At 39.5% G+C, this 14,423-nt stretch overlaps 1 protein-coding gene and 1 long non-coding RNA gene across 5 annotated transcripts in view; one reads left to right on the top strand and one right to left on the bottom strand.

The window, feature by feature from the left end:
* Window positions 1-14,423, bottom strand: part of HECW2 (HECT, C2 and WW domain containing E3 ubiquitin protein ligase 2) — a 415,968-nt gene that overhangs the window by 33,732 nt on the left and 367,813 nt on the right. For all 4 annotated transcript variants that reach the window (XM_065930916.1, XM_065930917.1, XM_065930915.1 and 1 more), the window contains 3 exons: window positions 12,671-12,791; window positions 11,094-11,207; window positions 681-833 (listed from right to left, as the gene is read on the bottom strand). In XM_065930916.1, the coding sequence (XP_065786988.1) occupies window positions 681-833; window positions 11,094-11,207; window positions 12,671-12,791 (388 nt within the window). The remainder of the gene's footprint in view (window positions 1-680; window positions 834-11,093; window positions 11,208-12,670; window positions 12,792-14,423) is intronic.
* Window positions 12,240-14,423, top strand: part of LOC136165044 (uncharacterized) — a 45,983-nt gene continuing 43,799 nt past the window's right edge. Inside the window, exon 1 of the long non-coding RNA XR_010662447.1 lies at window positions 12,240-12,376. This is a non-coding gene — a long non-coding RNA (uncharacterized lncRNA). The remainder of the gene's footprint in view (window positions 12,377-14,423) is intronic.

Raw genomic sequence — 14,423 nt, 5'->3', positions numbered from 1 at the left:
GTTTTAAGAATAAATAATTCCCAGATGGGAATCCTATACCAGCTTTACTTGACTTTGTGTGAAAAATTAGGAGTGGGGCAATTCCTGGCTACAAACCTGAAACAGTGATGGGTAAGAGGCCCCTGCTGTGACCCTACACTCCTGCCTGCCTGCCAGGGTTCTCTTCCACCATCGGTTCCTCTAGGCCACTCTGCCTTCCTGTCCTCCCTCCCATTAGAAAACCAACAGGCCCAGCTGCTCTGCCCCTCCCTACATGTGAGCCACTTCCCCCAAGGACTGTTCTAGAAGCTGCCTGACCTTTGGGTCAGGATTTTGCCCTACTCACCCCCACCAGTCCCCTGTTATAGCTCAGAGTCACCCAAAGCTTCAGACAAGGGTTTAGGGTCTTGCTAAGAACGTAACATTATCTGCAACTTTCTCTCAGGAAAACCTTTTGGATTCTACCCAACTCACTTAAAATTGGTCTTACAGAACATAATCTATTCCTAGATTGGAGAGTTGCCTGTATGTTAAATTTGATAACACAAACAAGAATCAAATGAGATATTTAACTGAAAATACGATTTTCTCCAAAAAAAAAAAAAAAACCAAACTTTTTTTTTTTTTAAAGTTTAGATGCTTGTAAAATTTAATATCACAGAAAACCAGCTAAAGAAAAATTTGGGGAGAAAAATACTTACCATTCATGGTGATTGTCTACAAAGGCAGACATGGGACTTATTTGTACTGTGTATGTGTCATTGGCTGAATATTCAAATAAGCCATAATATGGGTTAAAGAGTTCTCTGGATACCAGGAAGAAAAACTCTCTGGAAGGTCCACTGTAATCCAGCCTTTAAAAAATTCACAAAAAGAGCAGTCATTATTTTTTTTCTACGTATTAGGCACATTTTACACAGTGCTCAACTTTCTGTAAAACAGGAAGTCTAATTATCAAGTTTGGTGGTGGTGGTTTAGTCACTAAGTCATGTCCAGCTGTTTTAACCCCATGAACTGTAGCCTGCCAGGATCCTTTGTCCATGGAATTTCCCAGGCCAGAATACCGGAGTGGGTTGCCATTTCCTTCTCCAGGGGATCTTCCCAGCCCAGGGATCGAACCCATGTCTCCTGCATTAGCAGGCAGATTTTCTACCACTGAGCCACCAGGGACTGGGACTGTCCAAAATACTACACATTAAATGATCATGACTCCTGATTGCAGACATGTTGTGACCCAAAACAGCATAATGAACATTTACATGGAACATATCCAAAAGCTAATTATCAGATAATGGATGAGATAGGCAATATGCTAATACTTTGATTGCATAAATACGCATCAAAAGATAAATAACTTAGGTGCCCAGAGCCAGGCACTGGGGAGAGAGACTGCAGTGAGAATGCCTTATTTAAGCAGGTTAAACCCAAGGGCATCAGTTACATACATCCATGGGAACATGGAGTTCTCATGTTTTTCCAAAACAGTTTTAAATGGGGGCAAAAAGAGACTTTAGTGAATTGGTGAGAGGATATTACAGATACAAGGCCTCCTAGGGAGATCAGAGGCAAAAGATGGAATGATAGGGTTCAGATGAAAACTTTAAATTATAAAACACCAAGGAAAATTATAGACAAGAAAACTGAGGGTGTCTAAAGCATCCTCGGGAAGGTAGTTGAGAAGAGGCTGAAATTCTAGCACCTGAACAACAGTGTAAATTCCATTTTACTTACAAAGACATCAGGGTCAAAGTAAAATCTGAGAAATGATTGTGTGAGGTTTGAGGACTGACAAGCGGCAAACAATGCTGAGAACAAAAAATGCACCAAAGAGGAGTATGTAATACAGCTATTTGATACACTCAATTCAAAATGAAAAACATAAAGTACATCTATCTACCCCATGGTAAAAAGTTGACATAAGGGTTCAAAGACAGGAAGGAATTCTGAAGGGAGAATGAAAGCAATGGATAAGTTGGTGATGGGATTTAATGAGACTTCCTTTGTTCACTCTATTTTTTTCCCTCTATGGAATTTCCTTCAATGGACACTTCTGTATTTTTTTATGACAAAGAAAAAATTCCATATGTGTGGTATGGAATTGTGTGATAGAGAAAGAGGGAGCTGGAATAATAGTAAGGAAAATTAAAAGGCTTTCATATATCTTAGTTGAAAGTTTAACAGAATTTTCTTAAAACAGACATCAGCTAAGTTCTTAATTTTTGCCACATCTGAATATATATGTACTACCGTTTACTTAATATTTCCAGCTTTACTTGCTTTTCCAATGTAGCCTTGTCTTACACAATATTTTGGAATTGTGATGTGTTAGCTTTCTTTCTTTTCTAATACACATGAAAATAAACACATAAATATTAAAATAAAAAAATATCAGTCTATGTAATAGGCTAAGGCAGCTTCTGGCAGTTTCCTTCCACTGTCCTAGTTCTGGTCTCTGACACCACCACCATCAAGTAGAATACTTCTTCCACTTGCACACTCTTCACACAGTTAGAGGCTTCCCTTCAACAAATGTGTGAGCGCCTGTTAGGTTTTGGGTATTGATCTAGGTGCTAAAGGTGTAAAGTTTTTTTTTTTTTTACGTCATTTTCCACAAGATTCTAAGTTGAGCAGTGCCTGCTCCTGGCCCCGGCCCCCTCCTCACTCATGAACAACCTCCTCTCAAGGCCCGGCAGGGAGTTGCCTTGTCACGCGGGGCCTCTGCTCTGGACACTCTCCAGGTGTCAAAGTCTGACCTGAGGGTGTGTCTCCACTGATCACAACACTCCAGGTGCGGTCTTGCTGGCGAAGCCTCAGGCTCCTGGCCTCTCTTCGTGGACACTTCTCTCCACTGCTGCAGCTTAACGCCACCCCGCCTTGTGGGCAGTCACTTTGCTTTGCTGACGCATCACAAGCCAGTCATCAGCTCGGACCTTTCACCTGTGTTGCTTTAAGCTAGGACTCTCCCACCCTGTCTGCACGTCGCCTATCTTTTTAAAACCTAAGCACTAGACGCTAATATTAATACCTGCCATACTAAATTTCACGTGAGACTGAGTCCATGATTCCAGTCTACCTGGATCCCTGTGGGCGCAAAACATCTCTCTAAATTCCCTGCTGACAGGGCTGAGCGTTCTCACACCTAAGTTAATGTACACGTTTAGATGACGGTTTTCCTTGCCAATGTATTAATGTTAACATTTTCATTTTTTTCAGACATACTGCAATTTAAAATTTGTGTAAGCATTTGTTGTAAATTCACAGAAAACTTAATGTTCAAATTCTCAGGAATTAAGGACTAACCATAACATTGTCAATTCTAATTAATTTTATAAAAGATGGTAAGTTTGTTATCTCCCTTAAGTGGGGGCTTTCCTCTCCCCCAGTTCTAAGAGAATACAATATGTATAATAGAACATTAATAAATGCAATTTCCAAAATTTAAAAAATAAATAAATAAATAAATTCCCTGCTGGTGATGAATTACATCAGAAGACCCCTATGTCTTTTCAGAAACAGAGAATGCCAATCAAAAGGATCCTAGCAGTCGTTTTGTCCATCCCCTCACCTCGCTGAGGAGATGCCTGGGGCTGAAGGAAATCACTGACTTGTATCAGATGCAGGGGAGGATCCAGGCCTTGACACAGGTTTCCTGACCCCATGTGTGATGTTCATCACTCTGTACAGGCCACTCTTCAGTATATTTAAAACGTCCATCAGAACTAAACACAACACTGCTTATAGAGGAGAGGTCGGAAAACTGGGACCTGCAGGCCAAATCTGGTCCAGGCCCTCGCTTTGTGAAAAAGTTTTACTGGAACACAGCCACGCTCGTTTGTTTATGTGTTGTCTGGGGCTGTTATGATGGCAAAGTGAGTAGGTTCAACAGGGAACGGCCTGAAAAGCTGAAAATACTTACCACATGGCTCTTTACGGAAAAAGTTTGCCAACCTCTGTTACAGAAGAAAGTAGGAGGAAAATGTTACTTTATTAAAAAACCTAGCTTACTCTAAATCCTCTTTAGTGAAGATCATTTCAAGAAAAGGTAAAATCACAACAATATCCTAGGGTGTATGAACTCTTCAGGAGTGGTCACAACTGCTAAGCAGGAAGCCATGAGCCCTGGCCTGGAGGTATCCAGGTCTGGGAGGAAAATGTATCTTCCTCAACTGGTCAGGCTTTTATCTGCTCTTTTTCTTTTCTTTTTTAAACTCCAGCAGCACTGGTAGAGCTACTCTAATGTGAAGACATTTTTAAAGTTTGATTTGATTATAATCTGAAATTTAGAACCACATATCTGAGAGCAGGTTGTTGATTACAAATTGCATATGTCTACCTAATTCAATAAGACGTGTCCCAGCATGATACCTTACGCATGCACTTCCTGTAATGTCTTAGCAACCTCTTCCATATAAACAGTTAATATGACTCATATCACAGGGATCATTTGTTACATTCCTGTTTTGCCAGTTAGGTTGGTTCCACAGCTAAAGACCTGGCACGGAAATACAGAAACTCCGGACAACGGGTGTGTAGCCACACAACAGCTGCGTCCGAGGGCATTTTGGAATAAGCACAGATGTCTTTAGGGTGGTGATGTCTTTTTGAGCCCCATGAAGTGCTGATCAGGCATTTTAAACACTATCATGTTGCTGGGCGGACACCACCCAAGTTGTTAGAGGCATCCAACATTTGTTAAATAACTTTATTCTCTGGTTCTTTATGTTCAACTAAAAATTATCAAAAACAAAATATCCCAAAGGAAGCAGACTATAAAATGAAAGAGGATAGTAGCATTGGGAAGTCTGACGGTCATTTCCAACACATTTTCTGGAAGACAGGTTTTCTTTCTTACAAGCTGGTTCAGGCACACGTGGCCTACACACCCTCTGATTCACTCTTACATTTGTAGCAGCAAGGCATTAGTTCTTGAGCCACTAAAGAAGGGATAGGTGAGTAGGGAATTTTGTGACCAATTAATATGACAAAGTTTTACCCGGAGATACCAAGCCAAAGCCTAGAAATTAGAACATGGTTTGGGTCAGTTAGGTTATCCTGCAAAGGTCTCTCTTTAGAAGAAAACAACACCTTAGTTTCACTTGAAGCTTTACAAATATCTGAGGAAACACTGGTCAAGGCCAGGACCCAAAACAACTTCTAGACCAGTCAGATGTAAGAGCTGCTGGTTACTTGATAAGCAGGGACTCAAGAAAACCTTTCAGATCTCATCCCCCCTAGTTTCTTGCATGTGTCTAAGTAGAAATATCATAGGAAGAGCTCCCCTGTACTTAAATCCCCAAACTAAAACTGTTTGCACGCATCCCCTCCCGAGTCCAAGTATGGCTTTGCAAGACGGATGACTAATGTCATATAGAAGGCACCTTACATATAATGAACTCATTCTTTCTTAAAGAAAGGTGCCTTTTATAGAGTTGGCCATGGAGGAAAGGAAAAAGAGGCAATCACAGTGTAAACATCCTCTCTTGATCCAGGCCATTATTTCCTTACTTGTTTTGGGTACTAAGAACTGAATATAAACCTGAAACTAACACACTATTATAAATCAACTCTACTTTAATAAAAAGAAAAACAAGTGAATGGCCCAGGATGTCCTATCTGAACACAATAGTCTACGTAGCTAACTTCTGACACCAACAAGCTTTAGTTGCTAAAACTTTTAATTCAGAAGAAAATAATACGCTGAAGAATATGCAGTACTTGTGGTTTCCCTCTTAAAGAAGTAATGTCTAGGCAGACAGAAGCCCAAGAGGCAAGCAGACCATGCCATTTCCTGCCACACTCAGTCCAGATGACTCAGTTTCCAAGTCATTTCTGCACTGCTGTTTTCTCCTACTCCTCACTTTGCAAGACCAGATAACCAAATTAAGCTGAGTGGAAATTTAAATGACTAGAACAAAATCTCCAGCTCTGACCAAATTAAATCACAGTGTTTGCTTAGAAATTGTCTGTATTTCATAAAAAGCCAAGCATAACATGACATTAATTTAGTGAGATATACTAATCACTTGTCAACTAGCATATTTACATTAAAAGGCTCTAGAATTATTTTTGCATTTTTAATTGAATACAGGTATCTCTAATATTCTGGGGTTAATTCTACCTCACATGGAATTTGTAACTGTCCTATAAATTTATGACTATGACATCTCCCATCAATTTCTCTTGACTCAGCTCTTCCAGTTCAGGAAAAATCTATATATCATGTGTCAAGACCTACACAAAGAAGCATCTTAGAGCAGAACAGAAGTCTCTGAGTGAATCTGCTAATTCACACTTTTTTGGAGATTAGGCAGACACATTATTCTGAAAAGAAAAATCCTTTCTCTTTAAGCCCTCACTAATCTATTGTAAATAAAGACCCTGATCATGACAGGTATAAAATACTATCAGTGAGATGGTATCAATAGAAATTGCAACATATTATTCCCTCATAGATAACAAAGTTGACCTTAACAACACAAAATAATACTCTATACATACCAATATCTCTACTAATTTGGACTTTCCACAGAATTAACTCTCTCGAAAGACTTACTACTCTACCGACCTCAAGTGCAGAAGGAAGCATACACATTCCAAAGCTACCCCGGTGGGCCCCATCAGCAACAACAGAATAAGAAAAGTTGTTCAGGGAGACAGTTTCTGAATCTCCCTAACTCCTGTCTCTATGCTTTCTTTTAATAAGTGATCCTTTTAGAATAGCTTTTCATTTATAGAAAGGTTACAAAGGCAGCAGGAAGAATTCTCATACACCTCACACCTAGTTTCCCTCTTAACAACATTTTACACAAGTATACTATATTTGTTACAATTAATGAACTGATACTGATAGATTATTAACTAAAACTCACATGTTATCCAGACTTTTTTCATTTTTGCCTAATATCCCTTTTCTGTTCCAGGATCCCATTCAGGGTACCATACTATATTTAATTGCTATGTTTCCTTAGGCTCATCTTGACCTCATCTTAAGTGCTTCTTAGGCGCTTCTGGTTTTTGATGACCTGACAGCTTTAAGGGGCACTAGTAAGGTAATCTGGTAGAATGTCCCTCAGTTTGGATTTATCTGATATTTTCCTCCTGATTAGACTGGTGTTACATGTTTTTGGAAGGAAGACAATAAAGGTAGTGTCATTCCCATCACATCATATCGAGGCTATATACTATCAATAGGACATACCACTGTCATCGTTTGATTTTAGCCTCGATTGCCTGCCTGTGGGTCTGTAAGGCTCCTCCACGGTAGGCTTACCTCTTTCCCACCCTTTTCCATAGTGTACTGTTTGGAAGGAAGTCACTATGTGCAACTCATAAGGAGCACTGAATTATGCAGAATTATTTGGAAATCTTCTGCAGAGGAGATTTGTCTATTCTCCTTCATTTAGTTATTCAATTGTATATTTATATCAGTATAGATTTATCTTATACTTCAGGGTTCTAATCCAATACTATTTGATTTTGTTGCTCAAATTATTCCAGCTTTGACCACTGGGAGTTCTTTCAGATGGTTCTTGTGTCCCTTTGACATCCTGTGAATTGTTTTGAGTTTCCCTATGCTATCTGGCACAAGATGCTTCAGATACTGTCTTGTACATTTCCTGCCCCAGTCCAAGAATCATCCATAACTACAAGGAGCCCTAGTATCCTTTACTGAAGAACAATATTAAAAGCCAACATCTACACACTAGTTGTATATATATATTTTAATACCTATTACTAGAGCTAAACATGAAAAACTTCCAAAATAACACATTTTGAGGACATTAAAATTAATGAAGGAAAAGTGACAGAAAATTTTCAGCTCCATTCTAGAAATTCACAGAAAAACCTAGGTAGCTTTTCTCTTTGGGTATTTATTAGAAATCAGAAAGAAATGTCATGATCTTTAATTTTAATGTAATAAGATGGCAAAGGCTAAAATAACTGCTTAATTTTATGTTGTTTTCAGGTTAATCTTGCAAAACATATGATGTATTCCTAATGATTTAATAGCAAAATAAATCTGATATCTAATAATACATATGTATGATACTGACATGATATGGCATGAGATGAGAAATTATCTGAACCCATTCCAGCCTCAACAAGCCTTATGCAGAGATTGTCCCTGAGGGCTAAGATCACACCTCAAAATACCTTCTGTCTTACTTTCCTTCTGGGGTTACAAGAAGAAAATAGGTAATGGAGGCAGGAAGTATCTGGACATTAGTAGCAATTAAATAAAGAGGTTTCAATCCCCACTCTGTCTGGGCCTCCTCCTAGGAATGGATGTCAGTCCAGATCATGGGGAGACAGCTTTAAGATGATAAAGCATGATAAACATCTGTTCTATTCAAACCTAAGTAACAGCACTTCCAAAGACTCTTGACTACATCTCTGAGATCTCAACAAACTGTGGTCTAACAATTATGGAAGACAGCTGGAGCTCTGAGGGAGGAAAAGTATTCTCATCCAAACTAGGCTTGTTATGTAAGGGAATAGTTGGAATCCCAAGCATACCTGTGATTAGGCTAAAAACATTTGCCTTCATTTTCAACTGTGCACCTGCATCTTTAGGGCAACTAACAAAAGCTAGAAGTCCATTAAGGCTCATCAGCAACAAAAGGCTCAAGGCTCAGGCAAGCTTCTCAGACTTTCTCACATTATATTGTTCTCCCATCTAATATTTTATTCTAATCCAGGCACAGCTGGGAGACACTACATTGAGCAAGATAAATTATCAGTCACTAGCTGAAGTAGTGAAAGATCCATGGGTAGGAAAAAATTCAGATAGATTAGAGTTCAAGAAGTGAAGTGAAAATGTTAGTAGCTTAGTCGTGTCCTGCTCTGTAATCCCATGGATGGTAGCATGTCAGGCTCCTCTGTCCATGGAATTTTCCAGGCATGAATACTGGAGTGGGTTGCCATTCCCTTCTCCAGGGGATCTTCCCAATCCAGGGATTGAATCGGGGTCTCCCACCTTGCAGGCAGATTCTTTACCATCTGAGCCACCAAGGAAGCCCAGAGTTCAGCATTTTTGCCTAAATCCCAATATTGGTCTAAGAATCCTTTATGGAAGACAAGATGCCTAATTTTGAATTTTAATTTTTCTATTATCTAGTTTGACTAGCACATGAAAATTATTTTACACTTTGACAGCTCCATTTCATCAACCAAATTCCACATGGCTGAATTTGTTGAATATTATTAAGATTCCATAATCTACTTTATTCCTGGGCAAGAGTAGCGTGTAGCCTTAGAATGATCCAAATCAATAGGAGTTGAGCAGTTAAAGAGAAGACAACTGGAGTTCCAGCAATCATGTGATATTTTTTAAATTCACTCTAGTGATGTCTATAAAGAAGGTGCTGAGACTCCAAACCTAAACCTGAAATGAAGAAAGAGGAATGACTCTACCAGAGATGAGAGCTGCCATCTTCTGAAGAGTCATAAAACCACTGGTATGCCTATTTGAATGGAATAAACACCGTGTAGGAGCCTTCATGCATTCATTTCCTAACTTTATCTCCACAAGCACACTCATGGAAGAGTCACAGAAGGCTGGACTCTCTTTATGGTAGGTGTGCCAAAGAAAGAGAAAAAGTGGGGACAGAGAAATAAGAACTAAGGCCTAGAAGTTACTGCTGGGGAAGTGTCCAGGCAGAATAGGAGGATTTTTCCCCCCTTTTTCTTTTTGTTTCTCTCTCTTTTTAATAGTAGTTGACATACAATATCACTGTCAGATATACAACACGGTGATTCCATATTTTTATACACTGTATGATAACCACCAAACCACTGTGGGTCTAGTTACCATCTCGTTGGCATGGAAAGCTATTACACTGTTACTGACAATATTCCTTGCTATACATTACATCCTGTGACTTATTTATTTTACAACTGGAAGTCTGCACTTCTTAATACCTTTTGTCCATTTCACCCATTGGCCCATGCTCACATCCCCTCCCCTCTAGCAAACACTGGTTTCTAACTCGTGATTCTAAAACGGAACTTTTTTGACAGGTGAAGTATGATTTACTTCACATCCCTGTGCACATAAGATCATAGATGTTAAAATGCAATTCCTTGTTTTTTCTCTCAAAGTCCATGTCTTGAACCTTCTTACACTGTTGGTGGGAATGTAAAATGGTGAAGCCACCATGGAAAATAGTATGAGGGTTCCTCAAAAGAAGCAAAAATAGAGTTGCCATATGATCCAGCAATCCCACTTCTGGGCATATAATCAGACAAAACTCTAATCTGAAAAGATACACGCTCCCTATGTTCACAGCAGCACTATTCACAATAGCCAAGACAACAAACGTCCATCAACAGATGAATGGATAAGAAGACGTGGTACATATATACAATGGAATAGTACTTAGCCATAAAAAGAAATCATGCCATTTGTAGCAACATGGACAGACCTAGAGATTATCATACTAAGTGAAGTAAGTCAGAAAGAGAAAAACAAACACCATACGATATCACTTGTATGCGGAATCTAAAAGATGACACAAGTGAACTTATCTACAAGACAGAAACAGACTCACAGACACGGAAAACACACTTGTGGTTTCCAAAGGGGAGGGGCTGGGGGAGGGATGGAGTGGGGACTTTGGGATTAACAGATGCAAACCATTATATACAGAATGGATAAACAACAAGATCCTACTGTGTGGCACAGGGCACTATATTCAATATCCTGGGATAAACCATAATGGAAAACAATTTTAAAAAGAATGTACATACATAAAACTGAATCACTCTGCTCTATAGCAGAGACTAATACAACACTACAAATCAACTATACTTCAATTTTTTAAAAAACACATTTTCCTTTTCAGAGAAAGAGTTAAAGAGAGAAGAAATGAAACTAAGAGTCTGCTCTCAAAAATGATCTATAGTTATGAGATTTTACCAAATAATCTTTATGTCAAATGATTTAAAAACCAGGGGAAGCTTTAAAAAAAAATAGCTGAACGGTTTCAGTGCATGAGAACAGCATTTTCTGCCAGAAGGATTTCCTGTTTTAGGCAACCACAGGGGACGTGGTGGGGAAACATCCGCCTGCAGCCGCAGCCGTGCTTCAAAGGCCACTTCTCTCTGCTACTCACCCTTCCTCCCCGACGAATGTGACGTACAGCTTATTTCTCTGCAGGTCTTTTCTGGAGTACCCCATAATTTGATTAAAAGCATCTTCGAGCAAGTGATCTCTTCTGATAATTAACCTGTCCGTAAAGAGACAATTTGAAAAAATACAGATGATTTCCTAATCCTTATCTTTCCGAGCACTTGCCATTTAATTTCCATTTACCACAACTAGGTGAAAAGTCACATGACTTATTATCATCGCTGTCTGCAATAAAGCACACGTCTGTCTTTAACTCTTAATAGCATTAACAAAAGTTGCATCAGAGAATCATTGGTAAATAGAGCACCCCATCTAAGACCTGTGAAAACAATGCAAAAGTTCTTTCTGGTGGTCAAATTCATTTATCCCGGGAGGAAAATCATTAAAAACAAGACACACACTCATAAAACTTTTGTTTATAAAAGGAAGATTAAACCTAGGAGGTAATGTTTTAAGCATTCTATGTAATGAATGCACCTAGACCAGGAATTCAATTCTTAAGTAGCTAGAAAGATGACAGTGAGAACAAGAAAGACGAATTCTTAGTGTCCTTTAAAGAAGAGGAGTTTACATAAATTTCTCTAACTTTAAAATTAGGTGAACCTTGAAACTCTCTAGGTGACAGATAAAAATGAATGATACTTGCAGTTGATTAATCTACTTATGACAATGGCAATTTAAGTCATCTTTAAACAGGTGTCAACTTGCCTTTAATGCAAATAGTAATGGAAAGGGAGATGACAGGGAAGCCAAAGGCATGGAAGTTTGACCAGCAAGATTTTCGTAAGTGAAGCTAGAGATGCACAGTGTTTGGAGCAGGTTGATGTTTTTGACGGTGATGAAAGGGGAACCTGCAGTTCAGTGGAACAAGCCCTGCACGGGGGCAGTGAGCTGTGCAGCCGTTGGGCTGGGCATTTTTCCTGGCACACCCAGGTCATGGTGGGGCTGCACTCAGACCCCCTCCTCTGTCCTCACAAGTGGCATAGTGATCTTTAGTGGAAACGTGAGATGGGGTGGGGTGGGGCTGGAGGGAGTTTAGGTAAGTGGGAAATTCATGTAATTCTGGGCCAAACAACCTGACAATCTTTCAATTTCCCCATTTAAAGGGAGGTAGATAAAGACAGGCAGAAACAACATTCATGCCATATTCTGTTGGACAAGTGAAGCTTATTTCACGGAAGGAAACAGAGCTACGCAGTGGTGGTCCTATACTCCAATCAGCCAGGCAACACAGGACTCCGTGACAGCCTTATATCAAGTGAAGAGGTGAGCAGTCAACAAAGAGGTACTTTTCAAGAGAACAAAATAAATCAGCTTTTCATTTTGCTTATGTTTTCACATGAAACATGATTGTCACTTTCCTGTCTGCTTTAAAACCTTAATTGTGCTTAATTCAGCAACTGTGTTTTAGGTGATAAGTGTGATTTACACACACCAAAATAATTATGTCAACTAAACAAACTCTGGTCATCCCAAGCCACAATCTATTTCCTACTATTCCCAAAGCATCGCATGCTATTACCATCTACCAAGCCTGGGCTTTGCATCATTTTGACTTACTTTAATTTCCCTGGGCCTTGTCCATATCCTTTAGTCTCCAACTTCCTGTAAAAGTTCCTTAGTTTGGCTTCAAAGTCTCGCTTGTAAGGGGCTGGAGCGCGGGCATTGGCACGCTGAGTACCTACAGCAAACCACAAAGAGACAAGGGTGTGGATTTGGTGTTCATCACATCACCATGAAAAAAATACCACCATGGGGCTGAGACCACAGTTAACAAGTAAAAGGGGGCTACACTTTCGAGTTCCTGCACTTTCACCCCTCCAAGTCGAAGGACATCACGGGGCTTAACCAGGATCTTCAGATGTCTTAGATGTCTTCCCTGTAGCCTTTTGGTTGAGAATAGCAATTCTGTTTGGAGAGTTAATGGTGCCTATGTGTTAGTCAGTATGTTCCTCTTTTCAGCCCAAACTAACATGAGTCAAGCAGCGTTACTGATGTCTGATGGTGAGATGGTATCATGGCAGTTAGACAGGAAGTCACAGTGTGAAAGTACGTGGTACAGAAAGCCAGGGCAGTGAGTTCCCATACTTGACGAAAAACCTTCAAAAACGCATTTTGATATGTACTGTAACACAACTAAGAAATACTGTAGACACATAATTTCATACATTTCATACTACAGGGTGGAAAGATACTGATCTGAAACAAAATTCAGCCAAAACTGTAGAAAGCCCACGTCTCCTGGTTGTGTAAATAACACTGCGATTTGTTGTGTTCTTAATATGTGCCAAGTACTGTGATGACCTACAGATTATCTATAAAGATGTTTCACATGTCCTTCCACAGCGAGCATAAATAACATGTAAAAGTAACATAGTTTGTTCCCCCTTTCCATAGAAAAAGCTGGTTCTGTGTCACACTGACTAACTGACAAGCTGGGGTACAAAACTGATGATGGACGTGGGAATCAGCCACCATGACAAAAACATGGGAGGCTTCCACTAAACTTCACAACACAATAGGAGACACAGGGAAACACAACCGGTGATGTTCCCTACATCACACACCATGCAAGCTCCTTCCAGGTACCCTCAGGCAAGAACCAACTAAGTGATGACTATTTTTTCTTAAGACTGTTCAGCACCAGATGCTCAGAATGAACAAGGTCAGCTTGCTGGAGTGGATGTCTTGGTTGGGAAGACAGAAATAGTATGCATCAAACAACTAGAGAATGGCTAAGTCCTAAACTAGATGGTATACAAAACTCCTATAAAGCAGAATGAATAAAACTATAGCCTGGCCCCATAAAACTAAAACTAAAAAATAAAACTAAAAAATAAAACTATTTATTTTTTTAAATATTAATAAATAAAAATAAAAAATAAAACTATAGTTCGGGCATGGCCAAGCTGTACTTGGCCCTATCGATCTATTTTGTTTGCCATGTAATGCTTTTAAATTAACTGTCAACATTTAAAATTTAGGAGATTTCAAGTAAAAAAAAAAAGCTGATTTCGCCTGAAAATTATCTAGGGACTACTGTAACAACTGGCTCGCCTTTCCCTAGGAGGACAGTTTCCCCTTCAGGTGAAGTCTGTGCTCTCCACCATGCCACAGCCTCTCAATGATAATGCATTTGAGACCAGTGTTACAGAAAAGTAATAGTAAATGAGGATAAGCAGAGATCAAAATGTTATTGGAACCAGGCTTTATAAACATGGGAGAACCCATAGTCTATACTGAGGCAGGGCAGCAGGAGCTGGAATAAGCATCGCCTACAGGTTCAGAAGACACTGTGGAGACCCCACTAACC

The sequence above is a fragment of the Muntiacus reevesi genome, chromosome 3 (genome assembly GCF_963930625.1).
Source record: "Muntiacus reevesi chromosome 3, mMunRee1.1, whole genome shotgun sequence".
NCBI lineage: Eukaryota > Metazoa > Chordata > Mammalia > Artiodactyla > Cervidae > Muntiacus > Muntiacus reevesi.
This window is presented reverse-complemented; position numbering and strand designations above follow the sequence as displayed.